This window comes from Lutra lutra, chromosome 13 (genome assembly GCF_902655055.1).
Source record: "Lutra lutra chromosome 13, mLutLut1.2, whole genome shotgun sequence".
In the NCBI taxonomy this organism is placed as follows: domain Eukaryota; kingdom Metazoa; phylum Chordata; class Mammalia; order Carnivora; family Mustelidae; genus Lutra; species Lutra lutra.
In genome coordinates, this window is record NC_062290.1 from 85,745,519 (window position 1) to 85,766,238 (window position 20,720).

The window sequence follows — 20,720 nt, forward strand, 5'->3', positions numbered from 1 at the left end:
TGTCTAAAATCAGATGTACATCAGGAATGATGTGGAACAATGTACATAAAATCATTTAACAAAATAATTATTCTCAACTTGAATAAAACAATAGAAATTCTCCTTTCTCCTATTGTTTTTTCATCTGAGAATGAAGTGTGTCACAGAAAAAAGTATGATAACCTCCAATTCACGTATTTATAGAACAGTCTACCCATAACTTTCAGAAATTTACCACATACCAGCCATGGAAAAAAATACAGAACTAGAGAAAAGTTTAAGGCATCAAGAGTCCACTAACCTTAATCCATTGAACAGTTGCTTAGACTTATCCAGAAGGTAACAAAAATCTGTAACTGTTTTCCTCTCTCCCTGTGGGATATCATCTTCAGCACCTCCAGAAGACATGATTTCTTTAAGCGCAAATTCAGTCCTGTAAGAAAACATCCGTCCATTAATCCAGTAGGTGAAAATAAAAAGGGAAACTTATCTTAGTTATATTATCTGAGCATTTTTTTCAAGATACATATAGGATTCTTCTGATCACAGTCAAATCATCAAAATAACATAAGTATAAGATGGTGTGGGAAAACAGACAAGCTCATATTGATAGTAGGAATGAAAACTGGTACATCCATATTGGAAAGTAAATTTTTGTTAATATTCGTTCACCCAATAAGCATTAATTGGATGCCTATTATGTTCCAAGTCCTCCTCTACATGGTTAAGAAACAAAATGTTGATCCTTCCGGGGACGCCTGGGTGGCTCAGTTGGTTAAGCAGCTGCCCTCGGCTCAGGTCATGATCCCAGCGTCCTGGGATCGAGTCCCACATCGGGGTCCTTGCTCATCAGGGAGCCTGTTTCTCCCTCTGCCTCTGCCTGCCATTCTGTCTGCCTGTGCTTGCTCTCTCTCCCTCTCTCTCTCTGACAAATAAATAAATAAAATCTTAAAAAAAAAAAAAAGTTGATCCTTCCGATCTATTTATCTTTTGGATCCATTCTGTAAATCCATCCTAGAAAATGATCGATAAATGTAAAACACTCTATCTATAATTTTTATCTATAATTTTTAGTATCATAATATTTAAAAACTGGTAACAACCTAAGAGAACCAAAGAGGGCAATTATCAAGTGTTTTACAAGGCACCTGGGTGGCTCATTCGGTTAAGTGTCCCAGCTCTTGGTTTCAGCTCAGGTCATGGTCTCATGGTCTCACGGTCAGGACGGAGCCCCATGTCAGCCTCTGTGCTCTGCATGCAGTCTGCATGAGGTTCTCTCCCCCCCCCCACCTCTCCTGCTTGTGTGCTCTCTCTCTCTCAAATAAATAAAATATTTTTTTAAAAAGTGCTTCACACAAGTTAGTGGACTCTTGATGGGTGGCTCAGTGGGTTAAGCCTCTGCCTTCGACTCAGGTCATGATTCCAGGGTCCTGGGATCGAGCCCAGCATCAGGCTCTCTGCTCAGCAGGGAGCCTGCTTCCTCCTCTCTCTCTGCCTGCCTCTCTGTCTACTTGTGATCTTTGTCTGTCAAATAAATAAATAAAATCTTAAAAAAAAAAATAAAGTGCTTCACACAATGCTAATAACGGCACTGTACCGTCACCAACTTAAAATTATATTTAAGATAAGGTGATAACATGCAGACACCTCAGTGTAAAATGGGTATAGAAACCACACACAGGGCGCCTGGGTGGCTCAGTGGGTTAAGCCGCTGCCTTCGGCTCAGGTCACGATCCCAGGTCCTGGGTTCGAGCCCCACATCGGGCTTTCTGCTCAGCAGGGAGCCTGCTTCCTCCTCTCTCTCTGCCTGCCTCTCTGCTTACTTGTGATTTCTCTCTGTCAAATAAATAAATAAAATCTTTTAAAAAAAAAAAGAAACCACACACATACACATTAAAGATACATTTTGTTAAATCCAAACTATCTTCATATGTAATCAATCATGGTAATCAAGCCATTTGAAAAAACAGCAAGTTGCTGGATAGTATGTGTAGTATGAACCTATACTAAATAAAAATATTCATTTGTGTTTACATATGGACAGAAACACCCGTAACAACATACAGAAATCTGGTCCTAATGCAGGGTGAAAATACAGGCAGAACAGACAAGAGCCAGACACCAGAGATGAGAGTCAGGGTGTGGTGCAGTTATTTTGGTAAATATTTTTCTCTCCAACATTTTCTTGAACAGGCAATTGTGGCTACAGGGCAGGAAGATTGTCAGGAAGCCTAAAAATGTCCAGGGGCTGCAGAGAACAAGTGGGTGCCATGGAGCTAGCAGTGGGGGGACTTGCATGCATGGTACTGCGTGGACTCTGCATGTCCACATGCTCCCGCTTCTCACCAGTGCTTTCTGCGCTCGGTGGGGTAGGAGCTTTTAGCAGAGGGAAACAGACCTGAAAAGGGCTGGGCCTTGGAAGGGGTTTCACAGTGTAATGACCCTGTGTAAGTCTTCCCTCCCAACCCAATGCCCACCTTCATTCTCTAAATCGAGCAGGAGAGGCACAAACTAGGCCCAAAGCTCCCTGTAGCTTTCTTCACCTCACCTCAAATACCTTGTGAGCCAGGGTGACTCATATCCCCAGGACATGGGAGAAAAACAGAAAATAAAAGCTTAAAAATAAGTAAACGGGGCGCCTGGGTGGCTCAGTGGGTTAAAGCCTCTGCCTTTGGCTAGGGTCATGATCTCAGGGTCCTGGGATAGAGCCCCGCATTGGGCTCTCTGCTCAGCGGCGAGCCTGCTTCCTCCTCTCTCCCTCTCTGCCTGCCTCTCTGCCTACTTGTGATCTCTATCAAATAAATAAATAAAATCTTTAAAAAAAAAAAAGTAAACTTGGGTGCCTGGCTGGCTCAGTCGGTAGGGCATGAGACTCTTGATCTCAGGGTTGTAAGTTCGAGAGAGTTCGCCTGCTCTGGTGCATGAGAAGGGGGGTAGGAAGGGGCAGAGGAAGAGGGAGAAGATGACTCCCCCGCCACCCCGATCAGGGAGCACGGTGCAGGAAGCACGATGCGGGGCTCAATCTCAGGACCGTGAGATCATGACTTGCGCTGAAATCCAGAGTTAGCCACCCAACTGACTGGGCCAACCAGGGGCCTCTGAACAAATTCCACTCTTATATAACATCACAATTTTACATGTTATTGCTTTTGCCTATTTTGTTCACCTGGTAAATTTATTTTTTTTCACCTGGTAAATTTATATTCATAGTTCAAGACATGCAAATGACACCTTTTCAGTAAAACCTTTCTTGAAAATCTAATCATGACAGTAGAGGCTTCTTCAGTGACTCCATTAGAAATCATATATAGAGGGACGCCTGGTGGCTCAGTCAGTTGGGCGTCTGCCTTCAGCTCACATCATGATTCTGGAGCCCCAGGATCAAGCACTGCATTGTGGTCCCTGCTCAGCAGGGAGCCTGCTTCTCCCCCACTGCCCCTCTCCCACTCTCTCTCTCTAATAAATAAATAAAATCTTAAAAAAAGAAATCATATATATAATTACACACATTATACACATTATATGTATAATATACATTTGATGTGTATTGTACAGTATATATATACAATTATACATATTATATGTGTAATTGGTTGATTATACATACATATAATCAAACTGTTATACATACAATCAAACAATTATTTAAAAAGTATGACTCATCCTCTAGATCTACACTGTCCAAAACTAGTGATTAGCCACATGTGGTTACTTAGCATTTGAAACATTGGCACTCTAAACTGAGATGTGTTGGGTGCCTGGGTGGCTCAAGTCATGATCCCAGCGTCCTGGGATCAAGCCCCCCATCAGGTTCCCTGCTCAGCGGGAAGCCTGCTTCTCCTTCTCCCACTTCCCCTGCTTGTGTTCCCTCTCTCACTGTGTCTGTCTCTGTCAAATAAATAAATAAAATCTTTAAAAATAAATAAATAAATAAATTGAGATATGTTGTAAATGTAAAATATAACAAATTTAGCAGACTTAGTATGAAAAAAGGATGTAAAAATCTCATTGATTATATTGCTACATGTTGAAATAATATTTTGGTATTTTAGTTAAATAAAATATATTATTAAAATTAATTTCATGTTTCTTTTTACTTCTTAATGTGTCTACGAGAAAACTTAAAATCATACATGATTCAATCATATTTCTTTTTCTTTTAAGACATTATTTATTTATTTGACAGAGAGAGAGACTGCAAGAGAGGGAACACAAGCAGGGGGAGTGGGAGAATGAGGCTCCCAGCCAGGCAGGGAGCCTGATGTGGGGCTCGATCCCAGGACCCCGGGATCATGACCAGAGCTAAAGGAAGCCGCTTAAACGACTGAGCCACCCAGGCGGCCCAGAACAAATAATTATTAAGTAAAACTTAAAAAAGTATGTATCTTTAACAACTATACCGAGTAATATTAAAAAAAAACAAAGAATAAATGTAATGCAGATATACAAGATAAATAACAGAAAACTATAAAACCCTCAGAGCTTGAAAGTTAAAGACTTACAGAAAATTAAGAATATGCCGCATTTTATACTAGAAGCCTCAAAATTATAAAGACATTAAGATTCCCTAAATTAGTCTATAGATCAATGCAATACAAATCAAAATATCGATAGATTTGTTTGTGGAAATGGACATACTGATTCTATCACCTACACGGAAATGTAAAGAGCCAACAGCAGGTAAAACAATCCTGAAGAAGAAAAAAATGGAAGAACTGATGCCACTGGATGTCAAGACTTTTGAAAAGCTCCAGGACTGAAGACTGTGCTATGGGCATAAGGAGAAAAAATAGAATACAACGGAATAGAGTTGAAAGACAACCCAAATGTAAATGCTCACTTAATTTATGACACACAACACACAACAGTGGCACTCTGTAAAGCAAGAGAAAAAATCATTTTACCAAAAAAAAAAAAAAAAAAAAGAAAGAAAAAAGAAAGAAAGAAAAAGAACCAGTACTGGGTCAACTAGGTATCTAAGTTAAAAGAAAGAGCATGAATCTTGATTCATATCTACATTACACAAAAATCAATTCTAGGTAGCCTGGATGTAAATATAAAAGGTAAAATCGAACAGTTCTTAAATAAGAATATGGGAGGCAATCTTCATGACCCTGGGATTATTTAAAAAAAAAAAAAAACAAACAGTTTATTTGAACAGTTCACTGAAAGGATTCTTCACTACGGAAAAATTAGATCATTCTGAAAACCAAGAACTGTATTCATTAAAAGACACTACCAGAAAAGTGAAAGACAAGTTGACTCCCTGTGCAGCTGAAAATCCATGTATAATTTTTGACACCCCGCCCCCTGCAAACTTAACTCTAATAGCCTACTGTTGACCAGAAACCTTACCAATACCATCAATTGTATGTTAACACATATTTGGTACATTGTGCCTATGATATACTGTATTCTTATAAATAAAGTAAGCTGGAGTAAAGAAAATGTTATTAAGAAAATCATAAGGAGGGGCGCCTGGGTGGCTCAGTGGGTTAAGCCGCTGCCTTCGGCTCAGGTCATGATCTCGGAGTCCTGGGATCGAGCGCCGCATCGGGCTCTCTGCTCTCTCGGGGAGCCTGCTTCCTCCTCTCTCTCTGCCTGCCTCTCTGCCTGCTTGTGATCTCTCTGTCAAATAAAAAAAATAAAAAAAAATCTTTAAAAAAAAAAAAGAAAATCATAAGGAATAGAAAACATGTCTCATTGATCCTGTCAGTTTATAGATTTCCACCTATAAAAAAATCCACCTATAAGTGGACCAGCACAGTTCACGAACCCGTGTTGTGCAAGGGTCAGCTGTAGTGTGTTTGCAGATGTAATTAAGATGTAAATTAACGGGGCGCCTGGGTGGCTCAGTGGGTTAAGCCGCTGCCTTCGGCTCAGGTCATGATCTCAGGGTCCTGGGATCGAGCCCCGCATCGGGCTCTCTGCTCAGCAGGGAGCCTGCTTCCTCCTCTCTCTCTGCCTGCCTCTGTCTGCTTGTGATCTCTCTCTGTCAAATAAATAAATAACTTTTCCAGGCCTGCTACAATCAGGTGTTTGCTCCACCGTGCTCTGGAACTGCTCCCCAAGTCTTCAAAAATGAATCCGATTCTGGCTATGTTGCACCCTCTACTGCTACCTTCCTGGCACAAAGCACCATCGTCTCTCTCCTGTCCAGGCCACTGGCAGTTTCTCCTGAGCTCCCGGCCTCTGCCCACGCTCTCTTGTCTTTATTCCAGTTATTTTCAACATGGGATGCAGAGTGATCATGTTCGGATCTAAGATCACAATAGTCCTCTACTCAGAGAGCTAACCATCACACTCAAGAGTCCCAAGTTCACAATCACCTTCCTGTGCTCCAGGCAAGCCTCCTTGCTTCTAGAACAGGTCAAACCTCAGGGCCTTTGCACTTGCTGCGCCTTAATATTCTTCATCTAGGCTCTTCATTTTGTACTGAAGTGTCATTCTTGGGCTTATCTAAAATTGCAGGAACTGGGGCATTCCTGACTCTTCTGCTGTGTCTTATTTCTCATATGTTTTAAGATATGGTTTTCCTGTCCTCCTTATATTTGTATCTTTTCCCCCACTTAAATGTAAGTGATTTTTTTTTAACTATTTGGGGATTACTACTATATTTCAGAACAGTTCTTGGGACATACTTAACATTCAATACTGTTGAATAAATAAATGGATGAATCAGAATCAAAATAATGTATATATGGTTAAAATAAAACCTGAAAGTCATGTGCCATTCTCCAGAAGTAACCACTGTCAGGAGTTTAGTGTTTGCTTCCAGAATGTGCTATGGGCAAACATACATTCACAGACTCTGCTCTGTGGGGTGCTTTTTTTCGCTTTATATTTCATGAACATCTTGTAATGTCAATACTTAAGTAGCTACCTCATTTATAAAATTCTGGCTGAATTCTGTTGTGTGGATAAGATTATGGTTTAAGTTTTCTGAAAGAATTTACCCATTTTGCTATATGCTTTAGTAAACATTTTTGTCCACATTATATATACTCAGGCTAGTATTTCTGTAGCATATATCTGTTGGTTGCTAAGTCATCAAAATGTAGTGCCAAATGGTCCCCAAAATGTGCTAATTAATACTCTTCTCTCATCACTGTATGAGATTCATTGTTTTCCCATATTGTATCAGCATTAAATAGTGACTGCTTTCAAAAAAAAAAAAAAAAAAAAAAAAAAAAAAAAAAAAAAAAATAAATAAATAAAATATTTAAAAAAAAAGATGTAAATTAACATGCAGTCATACTGCAATAGAGTATTAATCCAATTTGACTGGTGTCCTTAGAAGCTGAGGAGAGACAGACACCCAGAGTGAGGAGAATGCCATGTGCAGACACAGACACAGAGGGAAGACAGCCATATGAAGAAGGAGACAGACGGGAATTATGCAGCTGTATGCCAAGGAACACCAAGGATTGCTGGCGACCACCAGAAGCTAGGGGGAGGGAAATGGAACAGATTCTCCCTCTGAGCTTCTTCTAAAAAGGACCAATCCTGCCAACACCTTGATTTTGGACTTCTGCCCTCCTGAAGTGTGAGAGCACAAATTTCTGTTGTTTTAAGCCACCCACTTACTGATAATTTGTTATGGCAGCCCTAGGAAACCAATCCATATACGACAGAATCCTGATACGGATTACAAAATAGACACATAGCAAAAGAGAAATGAGTAGGGACAACTATTCAAAGAGTCGTTCTGCTAAACACAGAGCATCTGGCAAATTATTGACCTGCCTTGTTGATGACAATTTCTTTTTCTAGGAAGTCTTTCAACAAAGCAACAAGAGAAACTGGCTACTCTGGATTGAATTCTGAGTAAGTGGTTGGCAACACGAAAGTATGAAAGAAACCTGGTTAAGTGTATATTACACGACACAGGGGGAAACAACGCAGGGTCCTAACAGCAGTGGAAAGAGCCCTCCGCTAGCCCAGAAGCCCGAGTATTCCTGTTCCTAACACTTCTTAGTTATGTGATTATGAACAAACAAACCAAAACTTTAGGTAACACTTTGAGCCGCAAGTTTTTAATTCACAAAAACAAACAATTTGCACTTGTTCTGTAGATCTCAAATAACTGTTGTGAAGATAGAGCAAGGTTTTTTAGGTGTGAAAGAAGTCTGAAAACACTGTATCATGTATAATATCCCCATGGTTATTACTCTACAGTTTAGTGATGCTTCAAAAGAAAAAAAAAAGAGAGAATCATCCTGTAATAAGAGCTAAGAGGGGAGGGCACCTGGGTGGCTCAGTCAGTTAAGCATCTACCTCCAGCTCAGGTCATGATCTCAGGGTCCTGGGATGGAGCTCCCTGCTCAGAGGGGAGCAGGCTTCTGCCCCTTCCCCACCTCCCATCCAGCTCCGGCTCTCTCACACTCTCTCTCCCAGGAAGGAAGGAAGGAAGGAAGGAAGGAAGGAAGGAAGGAAGGAAGAAGGATAAGAGAGAAAGAATGTAAGACCTAAAAGAGAACCATCGAGAAAACAATGGAAATACGTTGGAAGTGAAACCAAAATATAGTAAGAAATTTATTCAGACAGAACAGAGAATATATTTATAGAAATCACATGGTAGGAAAGAGATCATTTTCTTATGTACTCAGATTTTTAAAAAGACGTATAGAGATGGAATGGCTGTCTAATTAAGCATCAGCATAAGAGTCTATCACACAGGGGTGCCCCAGTGACTCAGTCAGTTGAGAGTCTGGCTCTTGATTTCAGCTCAGGTCATGATCTCAGAGTCCTGAGATCAAGCCCCCTGTTGGGCTCTGAACTCAGCATGGAGTCCGCCTGTCCTCCTCCCTCTGCTCTTCTGCCTCAACCCCTGCCCTTTCTCGCAAATAAATAAATAATATTAAAAAAAAGAAGAAGAAGAAGAAGTGGGCACGCCTGGGTAGCTCGGTAGGTTGGACACCTGCCTTTGGCTCAGGTCACGATCCTGGGGTCCTGAGATCAAGTCCTGCATCAGGCTCAGCACAGAACCTGCTCTTCCCTTTGCCTCCTACTCCCCCCAGTTGTGCTTTCTCTCCCTCTCTCTCTCTCTCTCTGAAAAATAAATAAATGAAAAAAAAATGTATCACACATATGTTTTCTCAGCTATAAAAATGGGATATTAATAATAAGGCCCCTGTAAGGCTGTTGGACAATAAAATGAACTAATGGATATAAAACTGCCCTGTAAATTATGATGTACTCTAAAATTATTAGCCGTAAAACTGTCATACATGTGCTCCAAACAGAGCACAAATTGAAAAATACTAAGTACAAAAATTTTTTGAATGTGTGTGTGTGGGGGGGGGTGATGATGATGGTTTTCACACATTCACTGTAAAAGGAACAAGAAGCTATTTGCTTGGTCCAGATGGTATTCCTATAATACGAACAAATGGCAGTGCTCAGAAGCTGGTCCTTACCAGCATGGAAAGCATGTTCACGTATCAAAGACAGCACAAAACCATCCTGAATTACATGCAAATTATTTTCTGAAAACAATTTTTCGGACTTAATGCAACATGCAACTGAACTTAAGCTACATGCTGTAAGAACAACATCGGGAGGAATGCGTAGATACCACACTTCTCCTTGCTCTGTGTTGAGAGCAACTGAATGGACTGAGGGAAAAGAGTGTTTAAGAAAAGAAAGCCAAAGGAGCTAGGGCTTGGAGCCTCAGTCCTGTACACAGAGCCAGAAGGCCATTTGTGAGATACTATGCACTAGGCTAGGAAGATATTTTGCCTACTGAATGTGGAAGAAGAGAGGTGTTTAACACACACAAATATGCAAATCCAGTACTTACTGAACGGAGGCCTAGCACAGCCGACCAGAAAGTACTGCAGTGAAGGAAAGGGAAGGTAGGCAGTTAGTCAGTCAGTCATCGCAAAACAATGACTATCAACAAGACACGTGCAAAGACTATTTATGAGGCTAATGGGGCAGGAGACACAAAAATATACAGAATGAAAGCATCAAAAATATGTACCCTTGAGAATAATGTGAGAAAACATCATCTGAAGCAGCCTAAGGCTAATGATTCATAAAAACTGTCTCCAGTGGGGGAACCCACAGAGGTAGCAGTCAAATGCAATCTAGCCCAATTTAAATAGTTCCATTTATTCATCACATAAAAACTCGCGAGGCAACAAGAAGTTCGGGCAAGAATCTCAATCACCAACCAACAAGACATCACTCTTAGTCGGTGTATGAAGAAGTGCAGACCACACAGACTCTCTCTTCTTAATCACAAAGATGACAGTGGCAACAGCCAAGAGTCTGTGTCTACAGTACACTAAAAACAGACAACATGAAAAGCATCTGGGGCCACCCAAAAGCACCATTTCAGCACACTCTGAGAGAAAGCTGTTAGTCATGCAAATGTTAGGTCACACCCGATTTGTGTTAAGCATAATGAAAAACAAAAACAAAACAGCCAATAACCCATTAAAAGATACTTATGATCTACACCATGACAATTCTGGTTTCCTAAATTACAGGTTTTATCTGTAATAAATTGAAAGCCAAGGAAAGAAAATAATAAATTTGTCACTAAAAGAAAAATAAAAATTACTCTTTCTTTTAGCAGTAACTGACTGATGATATGCCCATATATCTGTATTTATATGTATACTAATATAACAGCTTTATTGAAATATGATTCACATACTATACAGTTCACGTACTTAGGTATGTAAGTCAGCAGTTTTCAATATATTCACAGATATACAAGCATCACCACATTCAATTTCAGAACTTATTTTTTAAGATTTTATTTATTTATTTGACAGACAGAGATCACAAGTAGGCAGAGAGGCAGGCAGAGAGAGAGAGGAGGAAGCAGGCTCCCTGCCGAGCAGAGAGCCCGATGAGGGGCTCCATCCCAGGACCCTGGGATCATGACCTGAGCCGAAGGCAGAGGCTTAACCCACTGAGCCACCCAGGTGCCCCCAACTTCAGAACACTTTTATCATCCAAAAAAGAAACCTCAGAGTCATTAGTTGTCATGCCTCATTTCCCCTAAAACAGTTCTCTCCCCAGCCTTAAGCAACTACTAGTCTACTTTCTATTTCTATGGACTTATTAACAAATGGATATTCACATAAATGGAATCCTAACTACATGGCTTTTGTGATTGGTTTCTGTCACTTAAAATGTTTCCAAGGGTCATTCATGTAGCAAATATCAGTACTTCATTCTTTTTGATGGCTAAATAATATTCCATTGTGTGGCTACATACCACGGTTTGTTTATTCTTCAGTGGATGAACATTTAGACTGTTTTCACTGGGCGGCTATAATGAATAACGCACCTATGAACATGTGCATCCAAGTTTTCACGCGGACATCTGTTTTTCACTTTTCTTAGGTATATACCTAGGAGGAGAGTTGCTGGGTCATATGGTAACACTGTGTTTAACCTTTCAGGAACTATCAGGTTGTTTTCCAAAGTCACTGCACCAGTTTACCATCACAACAATGTATGACAGATCTTATCTCTACATTCTCACCAGTACTTACTATCTGCCTTTTTGATTCTGGGCATCCTAGTGGATGTGAAGCACTATCCCACGGTTTAGATTTACATTTCTGATGGCTAATGATGTTAAGCATCCTTTCACATGCGTATTGGCCCTTTAACAATCATCTTTGAGGAAATGATTCCTTAGATCTTCACCTACTGAATAAGTTATTTGGGTTTTTATTGTAAGAGTTCATGGCATAATTCTAGATACAAGTACCTTACCAGAGATATGATTTACAAATATTTTCTCCCTTTCTTGGGTTGTCTTTTCAATTTCTTAAATTGGTTATAGATCTACTTTTTCTCTTGCCATTTTAGCCCTTATTTTTTAGCCAAAACAATATATACATAATTAACAATTCAGTAATACCCAATAAGACTTAAATGAAAAGTAGTAGTTCACTGGCTCGCCCTTCCTTCCAGCAACTTTCAACTGTTGTGGCTGTTTCATCCAATAGTGTCCCCTATAGTCCTAAATAAATAAGCTTTTCTTTCAATTGCTTGATTCATCCATTTTTGACATTACAGATTTTCCGTAATGACAAAAAAGGAATTAGTTCTCTTTACTCCCACTGCCCCTTCCAATATAGTTCTATCATTATTTGGGGCAATCCAATATTTCTATCATTATCTGGGGCTAATCAACATCTTTAAATCATATACCTTCCAGTTAAGTCCATAATTAATATTTAAATAATAAACACTTTTATTGGGGTGCCTAAGTGGCTCAGTCATTAAGCATCTGCCTTCAGCTCAGGTCATGCATGATTCCAGGGTTCTGGGGTTGAGCCCCTGCTCAGTGGGAAGCCTGCTTCTCCCTCTCCCACTCACCCCTGCTTATGTTCCCTCTCTCGCTGTCTCTCTCCCTGTCAAATAAATAAATAAATTAAATATTGGAAAAAAACCCCATTTTTATTGCTTCATTATATGGCATATAATAGGGTATTAAGAGGAAGAAAAGATCAGCATATAATTGAGAAGGACGCTCAGACATCTTTCACTGGAAGTTCGTTATACTTCTCTTAATTTGTTCCCCATTTCTCAGTAAATAATTTTTCAGTTAGAAATTAAATGTTGTACTATTTTTTTAAAGATTTTATTTATTGGGGCTCCTGGGTGGCTTAGTGGGTTAAAGCCTCTGCCTTCGGCTCAGGTCATGATCCCAGGGTCTGGGGATCAAGCCCCACATCAGGCTCTATGCTCGCAGGGAGCCTGATTCCTCCTCTCTCTCTGCCTGACTCTCTGCCTATTTGTGATCTCTGTCAAATAAATAAATAAAATCTTAAAAAAAATAAATTAAAAAAATTAAAAATAAATTAATTAATTTAAAAAATAAAAATAGATAAATAATTTAAAAGATTTTAAATACATAATATATATAATAATAAATAAATAAAATCTTAAAAAATTAAAAGTTAAAAATAAATAAATTAATTAATTAAAATAAAAAATAAAAAAGATTTTATTTATTTATTTGACAGACAAAGATCACAAGTAGGCAGAGAGGCAGGCAGAGAGAGAGAGGAGGAAGCAGACTTCTCCCAGAGCAGAGAGTCCAATGTGGGGCTCGATCCCAGGACCCTGGGATCATGACCTGGGCTGAAGGCAGAGGCTTTAACCCACTGAGCCACCCAGCGCCCCAAATGTTGTACTATTTAATTTCAGAGAAAGAACTGAAAAATTCCAGTTTTTTTTTTTCCTACCTCGGTTACTCAGTGGTTCAGGAAAACCTATTCTCTGAATCTGCGCATGATACCACTACTCTGCAGACATGGTGATAATTACAGAAATTGTAAGATGTTACTTCATAAATTCTAGTAAGAATCTAAACCTATATGTGTTAGCAAACATGTCACTGACTTTAAAAAAATCTGATAAACATGGGAGACAAAGTAAAGAGGGCTTCCCAGTTACTGATACTTAGTGTTCATGAACATTGAATTGCCAAAAGCAGGAATCAGACCCAAAGGTTTGTGATGGGCGACATGTGCACACAACACTTACTAACAAAGCCCATGAGTATCTCTTTGAATTGCAATGATAAAACAAAATGACATGCAAATTATAAAAGGTACCTTGATTGCCTACATACTACCAGAAAACAGCTTTACGTATGAGATTACTTATCTGGAGGGAAGTTGTTAAGAAAAAAAATCACTTGGGGGCATCTGGGTGGTTCAGTCGGTTAAGTGTGTACCTTCAGCTCAGATCTGGGATCAAGCCCCACACTGGGCTCAATGCTTAGCGGGGAATCTCCTTCTCCCTTTCCCTCTGTCTCTGCCCCCTGCTTGTGCTCCTTCTCTAATAAATAATTAAAATCTTAGAAAAAAAAATCACCCTAAAGGGTGTTGAAACAACATGGATTTCTGGTTCCTTGCAGTTAAAGAGAGGAAAACAAGAGCAGGGGACAGGAGAAATCAAGCTCCCAAGTGGCAGACACTACGCCAGGCAATTTATATACATTATTTCATCTTCATATCACCATAAGGTAGACACTGTTACTAGAATTTAGAGATGAAAAAAAGGCTCAGATAAGCTATTTAGCTAGACTTACACAGCTGGAAAAGGACTCCAAAGTCATACTCTTCATTCCAAAGGACCCTCAAGGTCCGCACCCTTAGATAAGAATGCAAAGATTAAAAATGAGAGTTGTTTGATCTCCAGTACCCCAACCCTTCAAATCCCACGGGTCTTATCTCTCCTTTCCCTTAAAACATAGCTGAGCACATTTTTAAGGTGTTTTTTTTTTCCCCTCTCCCAGTAATTGGAACTCCCTCTTTAAAAAAAAACTACAAGATCCAAAGAATCACTGAAACCATGTTTTTAAACAAACTTTGGTTATCAAATCTACCTGTCAAGGAATGATTCTAATTGTTAGCTTTTTGACTTTGGGAATGTTATTTAATTTTTCTAAGCTTTAGGAGTTCTTCAACTCTAAAATGAGGATTACATTATTTTCTTCTCATATAGCTATTATAACTGTTAAATTGGACAATAATCATAATATTATAGTCCAGGAAGCACACAAATACAGTCAGTAGAAGGTAGCAAATATTTTTTTTTTAAAGATTTTATTTATTTATTTGACAGACAAAGATCACAAGTAGACAGAGAGGCAGGCAGAGAGAGAGAGGGAAGCAGGCTCCCTGCTGAGCAGAGAGCCCGATGCGGGACTTGATCCCAGGACCCTGAGATCATGACCTGAGCCAAAGGCAGCGGCTTAACCCACTGAGCCACCCAGGTGCCCCGAAGGTAGCAAATATTAAAACTGGTCATTTATGGGGCACCTGGGTGGCTCAGTGGGTTAACGCCTCTGCCTTCGGCTCGGGTCATGATCCCAGGGTCCTGCGATCAAGCACTACATCGGGCTCTCTGCTCCGCAGGAAGCCTGCTTCCTCCTCTCTCTGCCTGCCTCTCTGCCTGCCTCTCTGCCTACTTGTGATCTCTGTCTGTCAAATAAATAAGTAAGTAAGTAAGTAAATAAATAAATAAATAAAAATCTAAAAGAAAAAAAACCCAACTGGTCATTTATACCATTAGTCACAATACAAACAGTCCAGTGTTTGTTCATTCATTCAACAAATATCAACTGAGAGCCCCCTAAATGCCAGGCATTTTTCTAGATGCTGGAATATAGCAGCGAACAAAACAGGCAAAACCCCTGCTTTCACAAAGCATACTGTATGGCGGAAAGACAAAAACAGAATAAAATACACATGAATTTAATACTCCAAGTGAGAAGTATTGTGAAGAAAACAGAGCAGGAAGGACAGTGTGAGGGGGGTAATATTTCAGTTTGAGCAGGTGAAGGGACATTTGAAAAGGGAAGCTTTAAGCGGAGTCCTGGATGAAGTGAAGGAGGGAGCAGCCCAGTAGCAGGGAGGCTGGGGTTCCAGCCGGACTGAACAAGGACAGCCACTGAGGGAGGTATCCGTGCAGTATGTGGGATAAGAACAACGGGTGCTGTCCTATGCACAACACTAAAGAAACCTCAGCTCCTCATCAACTGATATAAACGGGATTCTTGGCTGCTGTGTTTTGAGAGCCATGGGAGAGATGAAAATCCAGACACTTAGTTCCCAAGGCCAGCACCCTGATGTGGGCTAAACATGCCCCAAGGAGGGATGCCTTCTTCTGACTGGCCTAACCATCTAGAGAGATTGCCTTCTGCTAATTTGCATAGAGGTACCATGTAGGCCACCTGCAGCCTCTACAGGATTTCCCTTTCAGTTGAATTTATGGGATAGACAATCACCAAAGCAGTGCTGACTCAGAAAAAGAAACACACTAATTATGCTGATCTAGATTCTATAATGCCATTCATTAAAAAAGGGGTTAAAATGTGAGATAATCCCAATTTTCATTGTTTCTCTTTATCTGGACGGTGAATAAAAATATTTTTAACCTAATAAATTGAATAAGACCATGTGATTTATAGTGGATCTACATTCTGAAGCTTCAACCCAAGTACAAGTCCAAACTCCGACATTTTCAGCCAAGTCACATAGCTTACTGTGTAACCTAACTTCAATTTCCTCATTTTTAAGCAAGGATAATGAATACTTCCCTATCTCACCAGCTACTAAAATAAGCTCTAATTAAGTATATTCACTTTTTCTTATTAAGATAATCAGGTAAAAAAGTAAGGGGTGCCTGGCTCACTCAGTTGGTAGACCATGTGATTCTAGATCTCTGGATTGTAAGTTTGAGCCCCATGTTGGGTGCACATATTACTTAAAAACAAAATTTCAAAAAGAAAAGTAAAAAGGTAAATCCAAAGACATCTGACCCTTCAACAGCATGGGTTTGAACTGTGTGGGTCCACGTATACGCAGATATTTTTCTAAATAAGCAACGTATTGTAAATGTATTTTCCTTACGCTTTTCTTAATAACATTTTCTTTTCTCTAGCTTCCTTTATTGTAATAATATTGTATATAATACATATAACATAAGAAATACACATTAATCAACTGTTTATGTTACTGGTAAGGCTTCAAGTCAACAGTAGGTTATTATTAGTTAAGTTTTGGGGAGTCAAAAGGTACACATGGATTTTCAACTGTGCATGGAGTGGGTGCCCCCTAACCCCACATTTTTTAAGGGTCAACTGTGAAAGAGAAGTAGACAATGCTTTTATTAGGGAAAAAGACCTTGTGTCTATCAAAAGACTTTAAACTAAAAAGGCTAAAAGAATTCAAATAAATAAATAGCCCAAATTTGAAAAATAAAATGTTTTGCTGCTGCAGAGTTCCATCTGTTCCTGCTGCTTATAACCCACCCAGAGGGTCACTATGTGCCATGACAATGATGATGCGATCAGAAGAACAGAGCAGTCCTGCTGACTGAGGACTCCTTATGAGGGCGCCCAGTGTCAGACCAACGGGAGCCCCCCTCGTCTGGGTTAATCCCATCTTATTCTTCTGTCAGGCCTCTACTCTTGGCAAACGTAAGCCCTGTCCTTAGCACAAGAAAGTAGTCCTTTGGTGGCCTATTTGGAGGTCATTAAACTGATTTAAGTGTATCCACCCTCACAAAACTTTCTGGATCAACCCCGTCAGAAATGCTTTGTTTTGCTCCAAACTCTAAATTACGTTCCCCACACAGCTCAGCTGCCTCACGTCATGGACATTCCTGCACGGTCCCCATCCCCTTGCTAGACTGTAAGCTCCTTGAAAGCAGTCACTGTCTCCATCTTTCCTCCAAGCACCCAAGCAAGGGCCGCTAAGTCCAAAATATGAACTGGTCATCGAGGCAGCGAAGGGCAGGTACCACTGCAGATCTGGAAACACTGCGTGTATGGACTGAAAAGACCAAAGATGGTCGACAGGAAGAAAAAGTGGCGGATGATCTGCGGAAGCTGCGAATCCGCATCTCCCTGAGCATCTAGAAGGGAATGCCAAGTTGCCATTAAGAGGATGAAAAAAAGGCTCACGTTCAATCCTCAAAGAAAGATGTCTATAATCACATCGACATGGTGGGACATAAGGGAGCTACAAATACTTTGTGAAGATAAGGAAATCACGTAAATTCCCAAAGTCTTCTGATCCACAAATATGCTGATTAGTCACCAGGAGGTCAGCAGGTATTCTACAAAGATCTGTTTGGGGCCAGCAGAGGTGTGACACAGCAGAGTGGAGAGCACCTGCACCAAAGTGCTGGGACTCAAATCCTGGCTTTGCCACTTAAAATCTGAACAGAGCCTCGTGATCTCAGCCAAGCTATTTGACCGCTTTGTGCCCCAACTTACCCATATGTAAGATGGGGATAATAATAGGATCTGCTTCTTAGTGTTATCACGAAAATTAAATGAGAATGTATGTAAAGTGTTTGGGGAAAAGCGTGGCACACATTAAAGAGGTAGGATTAAAAGTAGGAGTACTATTAATTTACCATCTAAACTGGGAAAGTTCTGAAAAGGGATACTATGAATAATTACATCAAGACTGTGAGGAAACTGAGACTGTATCAGGCAAACCAGGACATATGGTCACCCTATAAGTGTCAGAAGAAACCAGAGGATGTGACCAGGGAGCAGAATTCCCTGCTTCATCTCTTTGTATGGAGACCACCCATAGATACAGGTACCAAATGTTAGCATCCCAATTTTATTCTCCTGTTTGCACGTATGTTAGTTTTGTTCTAAATAAGTGTTGTTTTGTTCTAAATAAGTGGTTTTAATTAATATATTAACCAATATTGACATAATCCTCTCGAGATTAATAACAACCATCCCACAAACACTGAAGATACAGTGAAGCTATCATATCAGCCAGAGAGATGGTAAGACTCCTTGCCCTCAAGAAGCTAAGCCCCAGGTAAATGATTCCTGCAGGTACTTTCCACTAATAGTTGCCAAAGACCACTGCTACAAGCAAATACACCAAAGCAGGAAGGTATCTCAAAGAAATATTGGAAAAGATGGGTAGATGGAAAAATGAACACAGTAAAGAGAAATACACTATGTTACATGGTACTGCCAAACAGATGTAGACATTCTAAGAATTTTTTTTTTTTAATTTGACAGACAGGGATCACAAGTAGACAGAGAGGCAGGCAGAGAGAGGAGGAAGCAGGCTCCCCGCCGAGCAGAGAGCCCGATGTGGGGCTCGATCCCAGGATCCTGGGATCATGACCTGAGCCGAAGGCAGAGACTTTAACCCATGAGCCACCCAGGCGCCCCGACGTTCTAGAAAGAAAACACAAAATTCACAGGAAGTATTTGTGGCAAACAGCTTTGTTTGCTCTGCAGTACCCATTTCCCTTGCTTTGTGCAATTACTGTTCTTGCCGTTGCATTCTGTGCACTCTCAGTAAGAAAAAGAAAATGCTTCCATTAGGAAGAAAACATAATTCAAGGGAGAGAGAGAGACAAAGAGGGGAGAAGGAGGGAAAGAATGAATCACTCAGAGAAACTGTTAATTGCATGTGTAAGATTAATAGCTCAAAGAAAGAGACCTCAAGCTTTACAGACAGGCACTGAAATGCTTACAGACGAAGCGATGGGATATCTGAGATTTGCTTCAAAATACTCAGTGTCAGGTGAGTAGGTACAGATACGGATAAAGGCAGATTGGCTCTGTATTTACGATTGTTGAAGCTCAGTGATGAGTACACAGGGGTTAATAATTCACCTGATTTTCTCTGGGTTTAAAATTTTTCATAGGAAAAGGTTATTTTTGATTCACATAAAGTATGGTCCCAATTTTATGAAAGCACTTCTCTCTATTCTTCTATCTATACCTATGCATGGAAAGATACCTGGGATAATGTTCAGCTACTGTTTATGATGCTTATGTCTGGGTGGTGAGATCTGGGATAGCTTCATTACTTTCATACTTGAACTTTTCACATAACTTAAATTCAAAATAATAATGTTGTTTTCCCAAAAATAATGGGCTGATATTTCTTTTTTTAAAGAGTTATTTATTTGAGAGACAGAGAGAGAGAGAGACCATAAGTGGGAGGGGCAGAGGGAGAAAGAGAGAATTTCACACAGTATTTGCACTGAGCACAGAGCCCAATGTGGGTCTCCATCTCATGACTCCAAGATCACGATCTGAGCTGAAACAAAGAGTCAGATGCTTAACCAACTGCACCACCGAGACACCCCTAGAGTGATATTTCTTTTTTCTTTTTTTTTAAAGATTTTATTTATTTATTTGACAGAGAGAGCACAAGCAAGGGGAGCGGCAGGCAGAGAGAGGGGGAGAAGCAGGCTCCCCACTGAGCAAGGATCCCGATGTGGGACCTGAACCCAGGATCCTAGGATCATGACCTGAGCTGAAGGCAGAAGCCCAACTCACTGAGCCACCCAGCTGCTCCTGGAGTGAAATTTCTTAAACAGAAAGGCTAAAATCCAATATCACAAAATGTTAACAACAGTTGGATTTGATCGGTGGGAATATGAATGACTATTTTCTGTATTATTTTTAATTAAAAAATAAAGTACTTGTGAAACTTTTCCAACATAAGTTTTCTCAATCTTGGAACTACTGACATTTTAGGCCAAGTGATTCCTTGTGGGGGGCTGTCCTGAGCACTACTGGGTATCTAGCAGCGTCCCTGGCCTCCACCTGCTGATACCAGTAGAAATACAACCACCCTACTATCGTAACAACTAAAAATATCTCCAGGTATTATCAAATGTGTCCCTGGAGGTAAAAATCCCCCCTAAGAACCCACTGCCCTAACATGTATCTTCTCCAAAGCAGTCTCAAGTCTGCAAAATATAAATTCCCCAATCCTTAGGTATATCCTGCATATCTACTACTAATTTTTAACGTTCTATCATTTTCTTTCTTATTCTTAGTTCAGTTAATAATACTCTACTTATAGTTCAGACTACCTCAGGTATATAAACCAATTTTGCTACTGCCGATTTAATGATTCAATAAAAAAATATATACGGCTTCTGACACTTCCTTTATTCAGTTCCAAAGCCTGAAATTAAAATCTTAAGACTATATATAGTACTACAACCTTCAAGGTTATGGGAAAAAGCAATAAAGGTTATATAATCCAATCTCCTTAAAATATACTACTCAACCTTTGGTCAAACTAAACAGTCTTAAGGCATGCCCCAAAGCAGAGTAACTCATACAAAGATGAAAGCTCACGGGATAATACAATTGTCATTTAGCCTCTTACGACTCAAATGAGATGTGCAGACCAGCAGCATGAGCATCACCCCAGACCTACTAAATCAGAATCTGCATTTTA

At 40.0% G+C, this 20,720-nt stretch overlaps 1 protein-coding gene across 9 annotated transcripts in view; it reads right to left on the bottom strand.

The window, feature by feature from the left end:
* The window catches only part of SCAI (suppressor of cancer cell invasion), a 140,268-nt gene that overhangs the window by 69,101 nt on the left and 50,447 nt on the right, over positions 1 to 20,720 (bottom strand). For 7 of the 9 annotated variants that reach the window (XR_007122323.1, XM_047700358.1, XM_047700361.1 and 4 more), the window contains one exon: positions 281 to 412. Coding sequence is in view for 8 of the 9 variants with exons in the window: in XM_047700358.1 (XP_047556314.1) it covers positions 281 to 412 (132 nt within the window). In the remaining variant the exon portion in view is untranslated. Of the gene's footprint in view, positions 1 to 280; positions 413 to 9,781; positions 9,803 to 14,053; positions 14,116 to 20,720 lie in introns of those variants that run through there. The other 2 variants (XM_047700362.1, XM_047700364.1) reach the window with 2 other exon arrangements.